Source organism: Felis catus, chromosome B2 (assembly GCF_018350175.1).
Source record: "Felis catus isolate Fca126 chromosome B2, F.catus_Fca126_mat1.0, whole genome shotgun sequence".
Lineage (NCBI taxonomy): Eukaryota > Metazoa > Chordata > Mammalia > Carnivora > Felidae > Felis > Felis catus.
Window position 1 is genome coordinate 41,103,426 of NC_058372.1, and position 15,601 is coordinate 41,119,026.

A 15,601-nucleotide genomic window follows, 5' to 3' on the forward strand; every position below is an offset into this window, starting at 1 on the left:
CCTGTGGGCCAATGGGGAGCGGAGGTGCCGGAACCACGGACCAATGCGGCGGGGGCGCAGGGGCTCACCATATAAGGAGCGGCCTCGCCATAAAAGGAAACATTGTATCTCTTTATATGGGGGGAAGGGTCGGGGGATCCCTCCGCCGCCAGCGCGTGGTCCCGGCCCCCTCCACCCGCCGTCTCGGCCGCGGCCAGCAGCCCCTGCCCCCCGGGGGACGCTGACGGCCGCCGGGCGCGCCGCCCTAGCATACGGACAGGGGGCGCTCCGAGCGGCCTGGGGCAACCCGGGCCACAGGGGCAGGAAAGTGAGGGCCCAGGTCGGCCCGGGCGTGCAGGGGCCCCGGGTTCGCAGCGGCGGCGGCGGCGGCAGCGATAGAGGCTCTAGCAGCAGCGGGAGTGCCGGGTTGAGCCGGGAAGCCGATGGCGGCGGCGGCGGCGGCTCCGATTCCTCGCTGACTGCCCGTCCGCCCTCCTGCATTGAGCGCCATGTTACCGAGCCAAGCTGGGGCCGCGGCGGCGCTGGGCCGGGGCTCGGCCCTGGGGGGCAGCCTGAACCGGACCCCGACGGGGCGGCCGGGAGGTGGCGGCGGCGGCGGCGGCGGGACTCGCGGGGCTAACGGGGGCCGGGTTCCCGGGAACGGCGCGGGGCTCGGGCCGGGCCGCCTCGAGAGGGAGGCTGCAGCAGCAGCGACAACCACCCCGGCGCCCACCGCGGGGGCCCTCTACAGCGGCAGCGAGGGCGACTCGGAGTCGGGTGAGGAGGAGGAGCTGGGCGCGGAGCGGCGCGGCCTGAAGCGGAGCCTGAGCGAGATGGAGCTCGGCGTGGTGGTCGGTGGGCCCGAGGCGGCGGCGGCGGCCACCGGGGGCTATGGGCCGGTGAGCGGCGCGGTGAGCGGGGCCAAGCCGGGTAAGAAGACTCGGGGCCGCGTGAAGATCAAGATGGAGTTCATCGACAACAAACTGCGGCGCTACACGACCTTCAGCAAGAGGAAGACGGGCATCATGAAGAAGGTACCGGGCCGGGAGGCTGGCCGGCCACAGGGGACACGGAGGGTGGGGACGCGCAGGGGGAGCCCGGGAGGAAGGCAGAGCCGAGGCGGAGGTGAGAGGCGGCGAGTCTGCAGGAGCTGTGTGGGAGGGTATAGCTGTTACCCCAGGAGGGCGAGAGGGGAGGGGCGCTAAGGAAATGTGGGGAGAGGGGAGATGCCGCGAACGTCCAGAGAAGAGGGGAAAGGCGCCGAGGTGGGAGTGACGGGCGCGAGAGAGGAACGGGGCCCTTGCGGAGTGAAGGGGTGAAGAGTGGTTGTGGGAAGCTTGGAGGCTGCTTGGAAGGTGGTTAATGAGACGCGGGGGTCACTAGATCCAGTGCCTTCTGGTGTTCGGGGGAGGGTGCTGGAAAAGCAGGGGGCCAAGGGAAGGTATGGAGGTGAAGAGGCTGAAGCTCTGTAACAACAATGAGCCAGCATGTGTGGGAAGAAGGTGGGCACCACGAGAGTAGTGCTGGCTGGAAGGACTGACAGGTATGATGACCCAATGGGGCTTAAGAGCCCCAGGTAAGGGAGCAAAGCAGGAGAACTGATGCTGCCCTGAGCAGCAGGGACTGAGTCGAGCGATGGCCATGTGTCTTCCTTTGCATCCACTGGAAACCTGCACACTCCCTGCAGGACAGACTTCAGAACCATCTGCCTTTGGGACAAGTGGTGTTTCCAGCCCTAGGGAGAATCTGTGCATGGAGTTTGGGGGAAGGCAGGGAGGTTTGCAGAGGTACCTAGAAATTCTTCCTCTTCCAGCCAGCAATCCAGTCAATAGGGATGAGGAAAGGAGCCGTCTTGAGGTGTAGAAGATATGGGAAGGGATGGAAGCAGGTGAACTGGGAAACAAGCTAGAACCCTGGGGACATTGGATAGTGTTTATTTCTGTCCCCTATAGAAACCAGAGCTGCTTCCAAGGTGGGTTGTGGAACTTTTGGGAGAGTAAGGATACCATTCATGGGGCCACCCTTGGTTTCCTTCCTGGGCTCATGGAAGGGTGGTAGCTGCTAATCTAGCCCCCGTCTCCTCTCGCATCATTCCAGATGCTACTGCATCAAGACAAAGAAAGAAAAAAGGGGGTAGCACAGTATTATAGGGCAGAAGGACAAATGGCAACAGGTTAGGGCTTGTGTGGTTTCTGGGAAGAAACATGGGACAGCTTAGAACTTACTTGGCGTGGCCCCTTATCCCTAATGCGACTTACAGTGTGATAGCAACTTCAGTTTGGTTCCTGTGACAGTGAAGAGTGGGTGAGAGCCCTCTCTCCATGAGGCTCTTGGCACTAAGCTGTAGTCAGGAGCAGCTGCCTGACCCCTGCCACCCCAAGTGCCCTGAGGTTATATATTCTGTCACTAGGGGGCTGTGACTGTGCCTGAGGTATCTGCAGGTCAGTGGCTGCTCCTCAAAGGAGGAGCATGGTAGTTCTTCTGCTCTCCAGCTCACTTCCAGATATCTTGATAGACCCTTTCCCTGCCCCAGTCGCTGGAGAGGAAGGTCCCTGGGGGGCGGAGGGGGGCAGACAGGGGGTTGAGATCACTGTGTATTTCTTTTCTTCCCTACTTCCCAAGGAAGGTAGAGAGAAATAGTTTGGCTGACCTACCCATCTCCTCCCCCCTACCCCCAGGCCTATGAGCTGTCCACGCTGACAGGGACACAGGTGCTGTTGCTGGTGGCCAGTGAAACAGGCCATGTGTATACCTTTGCCACCCGCAAACTGCAGCCAATGATCACCAGTGAGACTGGCAAGGCACTGATTCAGACCTGCCTCAACTCGCCAGACTCTCCACCCCGTTCAGACCCCACCACAGACCAGAGAATGAGTGCCACGGGCTTTGAAGAGACAGACCTCACCTACCAGGTGTCGGAGTCCGACAGCAGTGGGGAGACCAAGGTGTGTTTGGGTCGCCTATCTGAGGGGAAGGAAGGGGAGGGACTTCACCGGCAGAGAGGGGAGGGGGTCCCCGTCTCTCCCTCACTCAGGATAGGTGCCCACCGAGGTGGGATGGAGCCGGGTTAGTGCCCCTCATCCTAGGGGACAGGTGTCCATCCTCGCCATCCTGACAGGAGGCCGGCCCCCTAGATAAGCGGGCGGCCTCCGTGCCCTTATAAGGCCGGCTCCGGCTCCAGGCCGGCCTCCCGCCTGCAGCCCGCCCGCCTGGCAGGGCCCTTGCATTCCTCCCGCCAGCTGTCTCCCTGCTGGGGGCGGGGGCGTAGCTTAGCCCTGCCCTCGCAGCAGGCTGAGTTGCCAGGGAGTAGGAAGGAAGCACTCGTGGGCTCCAGGGTCCTGGGAACCCAGCACTGTCGACAGGCGGGCTCGTTGACTGGGCTGGAGACTACCTTACTAGCCAACCGCCTACCTCTTCAGGATGTCCGGGCCTGGGCACGTTTAGGGAGTGTATTCGCTGCTGCTAGGGATGCTGGCCCTAGTTACGCCTCCCCCTTCCTCTTCCCGGTAAGGAGAGGGGGCGGGGCTTCCTCCATTGCTCCTCTGGGGAGCCCCACCTTCCGGGTGGCCCTTCACTAACTGGCCAATCGGAGGAAGCGGCACTGTTTGCCTTAGCAACGCCTTCGCCAATCAGAGGCTTCGAGCTCAGCTGCCTAGCAAACATCCCGCACTGACCCACCCCCTGTGTTTGAACCCCCTCAGTTCTCTGGGCTTGGTTCTCAGTTTGTGGCTTCCTCCTTCCCCTTCTAAGAACAAAGGCTCGCTGAGGGGAGGGTCAGTGCTCCGGGATACCCCCTCTTACTGGCATATCATCTGTAATTGCAAACTCTTGAAGCAGTAGGGCTCATTTATTCCCAGGGAACTTTGTTGGAGGAATAAATTCCTTTGGTAGTTTAATAGGAGCGCCTATTTAATAGGGGCTCAGTCGGTTGAGCATCGGACTCTTAATTTCAGCCCAGGTCACGATCTCCTGGTTAGTGAGATAAAGCTCTGCCTCAGGCTTCGGGCTGACAGCCTGCTTGGGATTCTCTCTCTCTGCCCTTCCCCCATGTGCACACGTGTTCTCTCAAAATAAATAAACATAAAAATAATAATACATTATGTATTTAAAAAATTCCATTGATAGTTTAAATCGTTAAGTATTTGGCATGAGTGCTTAATTGCCAAACACCCAAGATCTCTCTGAAACCCTAAATTCCCTGAAAAACTCTTGTCCCTATCTCAGAAGCCTGGCAAATCAGAGCTGGAAAGATTTTTTAAAGGACATAGTAGCCCAGCCCCCTCATGTTTACAGAAGAGGAGAACTGAGGCTCGGAAAGAGGAAGTGATTTCCCCAGGGTCACATAGATGATCACTGCCGGAGCCGGGAATAGACCCCTGTGTCCTGGTCCCCCAGCCGATGTGATTTACCACAGTCCACTGGGGCAGAGAATTCAGGGAATTGGGATGGTATCATCAGCAGAGCAGCAAATACTTACTGCTCTTTTTAGGTGTCAGGAACTTTATGTGTGTTAACCTATTAATCTTCACAACACCTATGGGGGTAGGTCTTCTCCTTTTACAGACAGGAAACTGAAGTTCAGCAGCTCAGTAACTTGCCCAGGGGTCACATAGCAGGTAAATGGCAGAGCTGGGGTTTGAACCCAAGTTCACTGGTTCCAGTCTGGGTTGTGTCACGCCACACAAAGCCTCTGCAGGGGCAGGGTCCGGTAGAAGCTCACTGCTGCATCTTTCCTCTGGGTGTAGGACACACCGAAACCCGCGTTCACAGTCACCAACCTGCCGGGTACCACCTCCACCATCCAAACAGCACCCAGCACCTCTACCACCATGCAAGTCAGCAGCGGCCCCTCCTTCCCCATCACGAACTACCTGGCACCAGTGTCTGCTAGCGTCAGCCCCAGCGCTGTCAGCAGTGCCAACGGGACTGTGCTGAAGAGTACAGGCAGTGGCCCTGTCTCCTCCGGAGGCCTCATGCAGCTGCCTACCAGCTTCACCCTCATGCCCGGTGAGTCAAGTCACAAGGGGCAAACTGAGCGTGCCAAGAGTGGGTTTAGGGCTGGCACAAGGAGAACCTCTTTCCCTGCTAGAAGGAGGGTGGGCAGGGGCCAGAGCCTGAGAGAAGCCTCTTATGTCCCACTGGTAGGCACACCCTTCCCCACTGGGACCCCTATTATCCTTGTCAATAAGTTTCAACCATACTCTCTGGCCTTGTCTAGCTAGCCCAGCCCTGTGTCCCCCACTGCCACAGGGACCATAGACATTCCACCACTTCCCTACCTTGAGTGGAGGATAGGTCATGTCCTTGATGGTTCAGTGCTAGCTCCTATGTCAACCAAGGAGGCAGAGGCAAGGCCTGGGGTGGGAGGAAGAGGGAAGGGCATGAGCAGAGGGCAGAAACCCATGGAGACAAGATTCAGGACACAAAGGGCCTCTTTAGCTCCCAGGAAAGATAGCTATGGGAGTTGGGGAGCAGTGTGCCAGACCCTGGGCCTAGGGTTGTTTGTGGGTGCTTGGTGCAGGTGGTGGATGGGTAGGACAGAACATGAGTAAGTCTCTGTGTCTCATAGGTGGGGCAGTGGCCCAGCAGGTCCCAGTGCAGGCCATTCAGGTGCACCAGGCCCCACAGCAAGCGTCTCCTTCTCGCGACAGCAGCACAGACCTCACGCAGACCTCCTCCAGCGGGACAGGTATAGCTCAAAACTCTCACCTCCCTGCCCTGCCTCATTCATGAGGCCTAGCAGCAAAGTGCCCAGCAATATCCCTCCTATAACTAAGGTCTGAGAATTTCTTAATGTGGAGATGGAGGCATTTGGCTTAACCCTTATTCTAATCCTTATGGGAAAGTCAGGTGAGGATGGCTGGGTTTGGAATCCTGCCCTGTGGTAGGGCTATGGATTCCAGGAAGAAATTAGGGAGCATTGAGGCCACGCTTCTCTTCATTCAGATGAGAAGCTGGAGGCCCAGAAAGAAGTTACTTGCCCAAAGACACATGTTTGCTTAATTATCAGGAAAGATTTATAAAGCAGTTTCCTTGTGGGAGGGTATCCTAGGTTCTGAGTAGCTGTAATTCCTCTTGGTGTCTCTAGTCATTTCAGAAATGATGAGACACTTTCAAAATAAAATTAATTTTAGGTTCTTGTTAGTGACAGTCTTGTTACACAAGGTGTGGTCTATGGACAGAAGCCTAGCATCATCTGGGAGCTTGATAGAAATGCAGACTCTTAAGTCTTACCCCAAACCTACTGAATTAGAATCTGCTTTTTAACAAGATCCCAGGTGACCTTATGCACGTTAACGTTTGATGTTTAAAAGATGAGTTTGTTAGCCACACGTTTAGAAAGAGGGAGAAGTGAGAACAAATAAAAATGGGATAATGGAACCCCCTGAAAAGGGAGTATGTGAGTTTCCTTAGAGTGAGTCAGTCATTGTAATCTTTGTTTTTCCCAGGGCCTTAGGGTCTTGGAACAAAGAATTCAGCAGATAGACAACTGAATGGTACAATGTGATAGGATACAATTAAAGGTTGGTGCTCTTGTGTTCAAGAAAAAAATAAGGCTTTTCCTAGTTGATGAAAGGGAGCAGAGGAATGAGTCTTCTCCCACTTCTGACCTGGGAAGTGGCATGAGGGCTCTGGAGTCCTGGAATTCCTGGGAGTGGGATGGGGGCCAGTGCCAACCTCACAGATGTGTGTCTGTGTTTGCCAGTGACATTGCCCGCCACCATCATGACGTCATCCGTGCCCACAACTGTGGGCGGCCACATGATGTACCCTAGTCCCCATGCGGTGATGTATGCACCCACCTCGGGCTTGGCTGATGGCAGCCTCACCGTGCTCAATGCCTTCTCCCAGGCGCCATCCACCATGCAGGTGTCCCACAGCCAGGTCCAGGAACAAGGTGAGTTGTGGGGTGGGGCTGAGAAAAGGAGGACCATTTCCTCCCTTATATACCCACATACTCAAATGGTCCCCCACATATACACCTAGATGTACACATTCACATACACAAACTAGGATGTCCACACATATACCTACACACACACACACACACACACACACACACACACACGGATGCTTGCACATATATTTTGACACCCATAGCTGTTCACTAGGCTACATGTGCACACTTGAAAACGCATACCTACATGCACACATGGACACGGACACATTTGGACACTCACCTTTGGGCACGTACGTCTGAGGCTTACCGGGTCACTTGTGCATTTATCATCACTTCTCCAATAATCTGGAAGTTTCACTTGAGCAGGCGATTTGAGTATCTTTTGTGGTTTCCCACTGCAGGTGGTGTCCCCCAGGTGTTCCTGACGGCACCATCTGGGACAGTGCAGATCCCTGTTTCTGCAGTTCAGCTTCACCAGGTAGGTGGGGGGCACCCTTCACCCCATGCCAGCCAGCCAGCCAGCCAGCCAGCCAGCCAGCCAGCCATTTCTTTATCTTGACCTTGGGGATTCAATTTACCTATTGGTCAAAGCCAAGATCCCTAGTCAGGAGGCCTGTTTTCCTGGTCAGGCCTGTGGTGGACAGGCAGGCAAGCAGTGGGAGCTTCCCCTGGCTGGTCCCTCTTCCTTACACATCCTTTTCCCTCCAGATGGCTGTGATAGGGCAGCAGGCTGGGAGCAGCAGCAACCTCACCGAGTTACAGGTGGTGAACCTGGACGCCGCCCACAGCACCAAGAGTGACTGATCCGCCCTGCCGCCCTGGACAGATGGCCCAAGGGATGGCACCACTTATTTATTGTTGCCTTTTCACGTTTTCTTTACACACACGTTGACGGGCCGCAGGAGGGAGGCAGGGAGGAGGAGTGGGCAGCCACGGGACTGAGCCCTCTCACTCCAGCCAAAGAAATGGGCCAGCCTGCCCTCCACCCCGTCCTCCCTCACCCTCCCCTCCTAGCTCCACCTCCCATTTTCTGTTGATGGTGGGGCTGTCCTCCCTCCTCAGACTCCCCTTGCCAGCTTGGCTCCATGTTTGCCATGAGTATTAGCTTATCCAATGGGACCGTGCCCCACCTTCCCACACACAGGCCTCTGTGGGACTAGGCACCGTGTTCCCCCTGAGGAAGCAGTTGGGGTCCTCTCCCAGCCTCGCTGACTCTGTGTCAGCCCTGTGTCTGTCACAGGCTGGACAAAAAGAGCCCTACCCCTGCCCCTCAGGGAGCCACCTGGGGAGATGGGGCTTCTTCCCTCACGCTGCCGCCCCGTTGTCTCTGCAGCTCCTGAGAACTGGGCCTGTGCACAGAGCAGGTTTCTGGGGCCATCTGCCCTGCCCTGCCTTGCCAATCCCCTTGGGACTCCAGGGACTCCCGGGTTGGAGGGAACCACCAGTGTTCCCTCTCACCCTGTCTTCCCCCCCTCTCCTCCCAGCTGCTTTACTTAAAGTTGATTTTGAACTTTTTATTTGAGGAGACGAAGTGAAAACAAATCTATAAATATATATTTTTAAAATATTTAAACTTTTTTTTATGGCGTTTTTCTCGTCCCCCTCCCTCCCCAAGCTCCCCTTCCCTGGGGAGCCCTGGGGCTCCCCGGAACTGGCTGGGCCTCTGGGGACAGAGCCACCCCATGAGCTCGGGGCCCACCAGTGTGTAGGGGAGATTCTGGGATTGCCCGGTCCTGGGTTGTTTCCAGGAGAAAACCGGGGGAGGGGCCCTCAGGCCATGCCCCAACGGGGTGGGGAGGGTGACCCACAGCCCTGGGTCTCTTTTTGCCCTTTAGGGCTGTTGCAAGGGAGAGGGAAGAGGGAGACCAAATGTGGGGGCGGGGGTGGGAGGGTGTCAGGTAGAGGCAACTGACTTCATTTGTGCCACACACATGGGCATTGCAGCCTTGCGCTCCCCCAGGCCTGCAGCTGCCTGGGGCCCAAGTTGCAGTGAGCAGGGTGGGGTCTGGGAGGGGGTGAGAGGCAGGAATGGGGGGCAGAAGAAACGGGAGCAGCTCTTGGGCTGAGTATAGAGATAGGGGAGCCAGAAATGGGCAGCTCTCCCAGGGAGTGAGCAGCTACTGTAACTTTTTTAAATTAAGACAAAAAGCCTTGAAGAAAATGACTTTATTTTTCTAAGTGTAACCTCAGTATTTATGTAATTTGTACAGGGGCCGTGCCCTACCCCACTCTGCCCGCTACGGGGTAGACCTTGAGGATGGGCCAGCATAGGGGGAGGGTCTTTTACCCTGTGTCAGAGCCTACCTTCAACCCCTATATCCAGAAAGGGAGCTTTTTTTCAGAACAGGGCAGCAGTTGGGGTGGAGTTTTATTAACCCCTGTGACTGCCTTCAGGAAGAACAATCCTGCTTCTGTGATTAGGTGAAGGGGTGGGGGAAGTTTTTGTGCACAGCCTAGTTATCAAGGGGATGATTTGCCGACATGTTTGAGAACCCCTGTAACCTCTAACCCCCATTGCTGTCTTGCCCCAGTTTGGGGTACCAAGATGGAAGTCACCATTCTGGGCTTTCTCCTGGAGATAGCTGGGGTTTATGGGTGGCTTACAAGGCTGGGGCATGGCAAATCAGGGGCCAGAGAGTGGGGGAGCTTGGGACTCAGGTCTGTAACTGCCCAGCCCCCTTTCTCTGCTCTTGTTTCACTCCACGATCATTCACTCACTCCCCACTCCCCCACCCAGGGAAGGAGACTGATGAATTCCTCCTCTCCTTCTCACGAAAGACAGACCCAGTGAGTGAATCAGGCAAAGTGCTTATAATGTGTGTTGTGTGAGCGTGGCCTTGGGAGAACATGTGTGCGTCAGGGATGAGGTGGCATTTATATGTGCAGCAACCCTTGGTGTTTCCCTTCCTTGGTGGCTCTGGAGTGCGTGTATGTGCGTGCGCGTGTGCATGTGTGTGCAAGTGTGTGTGCCTGAGTGTGTGTGTGTGCGTGTGTGTGTGTATGAATCTGGAGTGTGTATGTAAGTGGTTTCTACTTCCCCTGGGATGCTGACCCAGGAATAGTGGACATGGTCACAGTCCTATGTACAGAGCTTTCTTTTGTATTAAAAAAATACTCTTTCAATAAATGTATCATTTTTGTGCACAGACAGTGGGGTCTTTGCCTCCGTTTCTCCGTGTAGGGAGGGAGGGGAGAATGAAAAGGAATCAAACTCTAAACGTTGCTCTGAGATGCAAGCCTGGCTGCTTGATGAGAACAAGGGCGAAGCTAAGGGGTGCTTTGGGCTGTATAACCCTGCGGCTTAATCTAAGGAACATTTCGGGGAGCTGGAGCCTTTATCTTTGTGCATGGTTTTGTTAGGTGTTTAGGCCAACACACAGATGAGCCACATTAATTTATAGGTAAAGTGACTCAACCAAGCCAAACCACTGCTTAAGGAGTTTGGGTTTGGGAAACTCATGGCCACGTGACCTCGTGAAAACTCAAAGGACAGCTCCGGGCTGAAGGTGTAGGTTTCTGGTGGATGGGGAAGCCGACCCACTGTATGCCAATGCTGCTTCCGAGGTGATGGGAGGGAAAGCGCTGCGTACAACCGCAACGGGGAGCAACGCGACAGCGAGCGCCGCCTCTGACTGCAGCGCGCCCCCAACGCAGCGGCGCGGCCACTACGCATGCTCCACTCGCGCGCCCTTCCGCCACGCTCGCCTGTGGGCCGCTGGGGGACCCGTAGAAGCCGGGCCGGGCCCTCCCTCGCGGTGTGACCCGGAAGGGAGCTGCTGAAGAGGCGGGGCCAGGACGGCGGGACCGGCCGCTGGCTCCCAGCGAGGGCCAAGCCGGGCGGTGGGAGGTGAGAGGAGGGTCCTGAGGCGACCCAGTCCCTGCCGCGTTCCCTTCCCGCTCCCAGACGCGGTCTCCGTGGGGTTGACGACGGGAGCCAGGTCTTGCTCTCTGAGATTCTCTCGGTCCTGTCAGCCTCCTCGGACCGCGCCCCCCCATCCTCACCCCGCCTCCTAAAGCCGTTCCGCTGCCCTAGTGGCCTCCGCCACCCCATGGTCTGCAAGCTTGGGCCTGACCTTCCTACACGCGTCTACCTGCTGTCTCATCCCCAGATCCAGACCTCACCCCCACACCTCAGTTTACAGCTTCTGTTCTAGGCCCATGATAGTTCTGCTTCTACCCCCCACTTTAGCCCATCGGTTGTTTTACTTCACCCTGCTCATCGGTTGTCCATCGCTAAGTCACTTCCCTGCCTTGTCCCCCCAACTCCACCCCGACCCCCGCCACACTACTAGGACCCCTGCCCCCACTGAGGTCCACATCCCATGTTTCCCCTCTTCTTCACGCTTTTCTTCTGTCGTCTTCTATCCCCGCCCCCCCCCCCCATTCCTACTCTTACCACTCCCCACTGTCCCCATTCTGCTTTATATCACACATACCTTTTCCTGATCACCAGCTTAGTTGTCTTCCCACTCCCATTTATCATCTTTTGGCTTAATGACTAAACTTATCTGAGGACTGCCCCTCCCTTCTCCAGCTAAGAATATTAGATTGTGTTTACTGAGCTCTCACGATGTGCTAGCGGCTGCTCTAGGTGCTTTACATACATGATCTCATTTAGTTTTTACCACAGCTTCATGGGGTGGGTATGAATACTGTTACCATGTTGAAGAGAAGGGAACTGAGGTTCAGGGATGAAGCAACTTGTCCAAAAAATAATCACAGAGTAAGTGAAAGAGCCAGAATTCGAAGTCCCTCTTAATGTGACTCTCCTCTGTACCATATTGCGTCTCTAATATCTTCATCATCTCCTGACCTTATTTCCTACCCTTCAACTCCATGATCACCATCTCCATATTTATGAACCTCACCCTACATACAGCTTAAGTGCCAGGTGGGTCCTGGTCTTTTTTCCTATAATATAATCTGGCCCCTTCAGCCCCTCTCCTGCTCACAATACTCTGATGCACTTTCCCATCCAGTCATCTGGATGTGGGTGCCCACTGCCCAGCCTCCGTTGTCTGTTTTCTCTATCTGCTATGGCCCACTCGTTTATATCCACATTCCAGCTTTATGCTGTCATTTTTTACTCCCTCTCCTACCCCTCCTGCATCCTGACTATCCACATTTGTTCTGCCCCACTGTCTCCCATGCTGCTGTCCTGTCTGCCCACCCATGTTATCCTTCTAAGTCTTGATCTGTAGCCCTCAGCCATACTGCTCTTCTGCTCAGACTGTCCTGCTTAACTGTCATTCTTTTTGTTACCCTTTTCTTCTTATCCTCTCTTGTAACCTCTTCCATCTCTTAAACCCCTTCGTTTCATCCTGTTGTTGTTTCCACTGCATTCTCCTTCCTTATAAATCCCAAAGTATGTTCACGTTATATATTTCATCCTATGCTTGGCTTTTTCTATTTGGCCTGTAACTTCCACCCTGCACCCAATCTATGTCTCAAGGTTCCACCCCGTCGGTGTAGTCTTTTCCTTTGCCCTCATTACCTTTATCTTTCTCCTTCTGTGTCCCAGGAGGTCAGGATGGTGGGGGAACGGCGCGCTGGGGACGTCATGGTGCCCTTGGGGCCCCAGCTGCAGGCATATCCTGAAGAGCTTATTCGACAGCGGCCTGGGCATGATGGGCATCCTGAATACCTCATCCGATGGAGTGTTCTGAAGTGTGGGGAAGTGGGCAGAGTGGGTGTGGAAGAGGGTAGGACAGAGCACATCCTCATGTGGCTGTCAACCCCCGAAGTCTACGCCAACTGCCCCATGCTGTTAGGTGAGCGGGCTCTATCTAAGGGACCTCAGCATGAACAAGCTGGGGGTTCAGGAAGCTTTTCCTGCGATCCCGGAGGTCTGGATGACACAGCAATGGGAGAGATGGAGGCTGATGTGCGGGCACTGGTGCGCAGGGCTGCCAGGCAGCTGGCAGAAGGTGGCACCTCGAGCCTCACAGCTGCTGTGCTCCACACCATCCATGTGCTCAGTGCCTATGCCAGCATTGGGCCCCTCACTGGGGTCTTCAGGGAGACAGGAGCCCTGGACCTGCTTATGCACATGTTATGCAACCCTGAGCCTCAGATCCGTCGGAGTGCTGGCAAGATGCTGCAGGCTCTGGCAGCCCACGATGCTGGTAAGAGACAGTCAGGGGAAGAAGGAAAGTACTGGAGAAATGGGGGCCAGGAGGAGTAAAAACAGAAAGAGGAGGGATTGCCCAACTCTGTAAGAATTCCTGGTTCTTGAATTGCTGAATACCAATTCAATGCAAAAAAAAAAAAAAAAAAAGGAGAATAAATTAATAAACTATTACAGGTATATAAATAGGAAAAAATAATAGTACCTGGCTTATCTGTCCATTCTCAGTGCAGTGGCAGAGACTAGGGTAGGTTTATATTTTTAAGTGGTGGGTTGAAATTTGTTGATTGTGAAATCAGTTTGGTGGGTTACAACCAAGACTTTGTAATATAGAATAACTAGTAGGTAGCACTTGGCAAGATAAGTTATATAGCATTAAATAGATGCTTCAGTTGTACGTATGTGTATTTATATCAGGTTACCAAGTAAAATGTGTATACCTTCCTGGGAGAGTCTCAGTTGCAAAGAAGTTTGAAAGCCCCTGGGGTAGGAGATAGATAGTTTAGGAAAGGCAGGGGAAATATTGGGGATTGAGAAGATACAGACTGGGTATGGATTACAGGGAGTCGGGCTCACGTCCTTCTGTCACTGAGCCAGCAAGATGGCATCGAGCAGCACATGGATTTTGACAGCCGCTATACTTTGCTGGAGCTGTTTGCAGAGACCACATCCTCTGAGGAACACTGCATGGCCTTTGAGGGCATTCATCTGCCTCAGGTACTCTGGCAGCTATGGGGGAAATGCTGTGTACAAGGCCTAGGACGTCACTTCTGAAAATGTGGTTCGGGATTATGCGTCCGCACCAGAGCCACTTGGGGAGCTTGTTAAAATGAAGGTTCGAGCTTGCCTCCCCACTCAGAATTTCTGAGATTAGACCCCAGGAACTCCTTGTGTGTTATATAAATCACGGTTTTAGACCTACAAGTGTGGGGATAAGGCATTTACATTTTTCTGTAGAACATGATATTGTGGGGAAAGGAGAGGGACTGAAGCTGGGAAAAGATGCACCTACACCACGGACTGTGTCCTACAGATCCCAGGAAAGCTGCTCTTCTCCCTGGTGAAACGTTACCTGTGTGTCACCTCCCTGCTGGATCAGCTGAATAACAGTCCAGAGCCAGGGGCTGGAGACCGAGGCTCCCTGTCCCCAAGGGAGTTCAGCCAGGAGAAAAGCCGGGGGCAGCGGGAGCTGGAGTTCAGTATGGCTGTGGGCAGCCTCATCTCAGAGCTGGTGCGGAGCATGGGCTGGGCCCGGAACCTCAGCGAACAGAGCACGTCATCACCGCGGCCAACGCGGTCCATATTTCAGCCCTGCGTTTCAGGCCCTAGTCTTTTGCTCCCTGCCATGGTTGCCACCCCTAGAAAGCAAGAACGGGCCTTCCGTCAGCGCTCTGAATTCTCAAGTCGCTGTGGCTATGGTGAGTACGTGCGAGAGACGCTGCAGGCTGGGATGCGAGTTCGCATGCTGGATGACTACGAGGAGGTCAGCGCTGGGGACGAGGGCGAGTTCCGGCAAAGCAACAATGGCGTGCCCCCTGTGCAGGTGAGCAAGGGCAGAGGTCATGTGTGGGACACTGTTGGGGATCTAGGTGGAAAGGTATAGGCGGGGCTTCCAAGTAGGGGGCTCTCTGGCAGGCCACCCATGGAGAAAACCCCCAAGGGGATTAGAATGGTTAAAGGGGGTTGGGAAAATTTGGAGGGCTGAGAAAATCTAGTGGGAGTGGGTGGGCTATGAGGCCAAGCAGACTCACACCCGGGAAACACAGCTGATATATATAGACACCCTCTAGCCCCCACCCATGGAGTTGGCTGGGAGGGAGTGTCAGAGCAGAGGCCATCAAGGTCAGGAGGAGATGAGAGGCAGGGCCCACCCTTTGGAGAGTGGAGTCTTTTGCCATACGGAGGCTTTCTGAAGCTTAGTCAGGTGTGCATCTGAGGACTGTGTGCCCAGCCTTATCCTCTCAAGCCTGCACCGCCCAGGGGTCAGAGGCCAATTCGTCCTTCTTTCTTCTTCCCTCCATACCAGGTCTTCTGGCAATCAACGGGCCGCACCTACTGGGTGCACTGGCACATGCTGGAGATCTTGGGCCCTGAGGAAGCTGCTGAAGATGCGGCTTCAGGAGCTGTGGAGAAGGGGGCAGGGGCTCCTCTGCTGGGCACAGGTGAGCCTTAGAGGGCACATGGACAGCATGTCTTTGAGCAGAGGAGTAGGACTGGGACAAAGCTACTCCTGACTAGGAGCTGCCCCAGAGATTCAGAAATGCACTCTGTTCCTGTTGGATGACGACACCCCTGTGCCTATATCCTCAGCACTTCCCTCCTGGGACTGGAAACCTGTGGAGGGGCTCTACTCTTTGCCATACCTCCAGCCTGAGCCTCCGAAGAATGAGCGATTGGGATACCTGACTCAGGCTGAGTGGTGGGAGCTGCTCTTCTTCATCAAGAAGCTGGATGTATGTGAGCAGCAGCCAATTCTCCAGAATCTTCGGGAGAACCTGGATGAGGTATCTTAGGCCTGAGATACTTGGTTTGTAGTGGATTTGGAGGTGAGATTCTCTAAGGGAGTTCTAGATAAGGGAGTGCTTAGGGGGAGG

At 55.0% G+C, this 15,601-nt stretch overlaps 2 protein-coding genes and 1 long non-coding RNA gene across 20 annotated transcripts in view; 2 read left to right on the forward strand and 1 right to left on the reverse strand.

Moving 5' to 3' along the window:
* The first annotated feature begins 223 nt into the window (after positions 1 to 223).
* SRF (serum response factor) lies at positions 224 to 10,030 on the forward strand. The gene is made up of 7 exons (XM_006931762.4): positions 224 to 1,013; positions 2,658 to 2,924; positions 4,725 to 4,986; positions 5,549 to 5,668; positions 6,686 to 6,877; positions 7,282 to 7,358; positions 7,589 to 10,030. Exons 1-7 carry the CDS (start codon positions 489 to 491, stop codon positions 7,682 to 7,684), a joined length of 1,539 nt encoding a protein of 512 aa, XP_006931824.3. The 5' UTR covers positions 224 to 488; the 3' UTR covers positions 7,685 to 10,030.
* On the reverse strand, positions 1,898 to 3,651 carry LOC123385372. The gene is made up of 2 exons (XR_006597787.1): positions 3,391 to 3,651; positions 1,898 to 2,082 (listed from the first exon to the last, which is right to left on the reverse strand). It is a non-coding gene; the product is annotated as an uncharacterized LOC123385372 (long non-coding RNA).
* A 548-nt stretch (positions 10,031 to 10,578) lies between the features above and the next one.
* Positions 10,579 to 15,601, forward strand: part of CUL9 (cullin 9) — a 36,949-nt gene continuing 31,926 nt past the window's right edge. For 9 of the 18 annotated variants that reach the window (XM_019830615.3, XM_019830616.2, XM_019830614.3 and 6 more), the window contains exons 1-6: positions 10,744 to 11,603; positions 12,402 to 13,005; positions 13,570 to 13,724; positions 14,041 to 14,550; positions 15,034 to 15,169; positions 15,318 to 15,511. In XM_019830615.3, the coding sequence (XP_019686174.1) occupies positions 11,526 to 11,603; positions 12,402 to 13,005; positions 13,570 to 13,724; positions 14,041 to 14,550; positions 15,034 to 15,169; positions 15,318 to 15,511 (1,677 nt within the window). In that variant the 5' untranslated portion in view covers positions 10,744 to 11,525. The other 9 variants (XM_019830608.3, XM_019830610.3, XM_019830611.3 and 6 more) reach the window with 4 other exon arrangements.

Excerpts from the sequence above, each read along its gene's own strand:
- SRF (XM_006931762.4), top strand. The coding sequence starts at position 489 with ATGTTACCGAGCCAAGCTGGGGCCGCGGCGGCGCTGGGCCGGGGCTCG. Across the intron at positions 2,925-4,724 it reads ACAGCAGTGGGGAGACCAAG|GACACACCGAAACCCGCGTT; the intron begins GTGTGTTTGGGT and ends CTCTGGGTGTAG. Across the intron at positions 4,987-5,548 it reads CAGCTTCACCCTCATGCCCG|GTGGGGCAGTGGCCCAGCAG; the intron begins GTGAGTCAAGTC and ends TGTGTCTCATAG.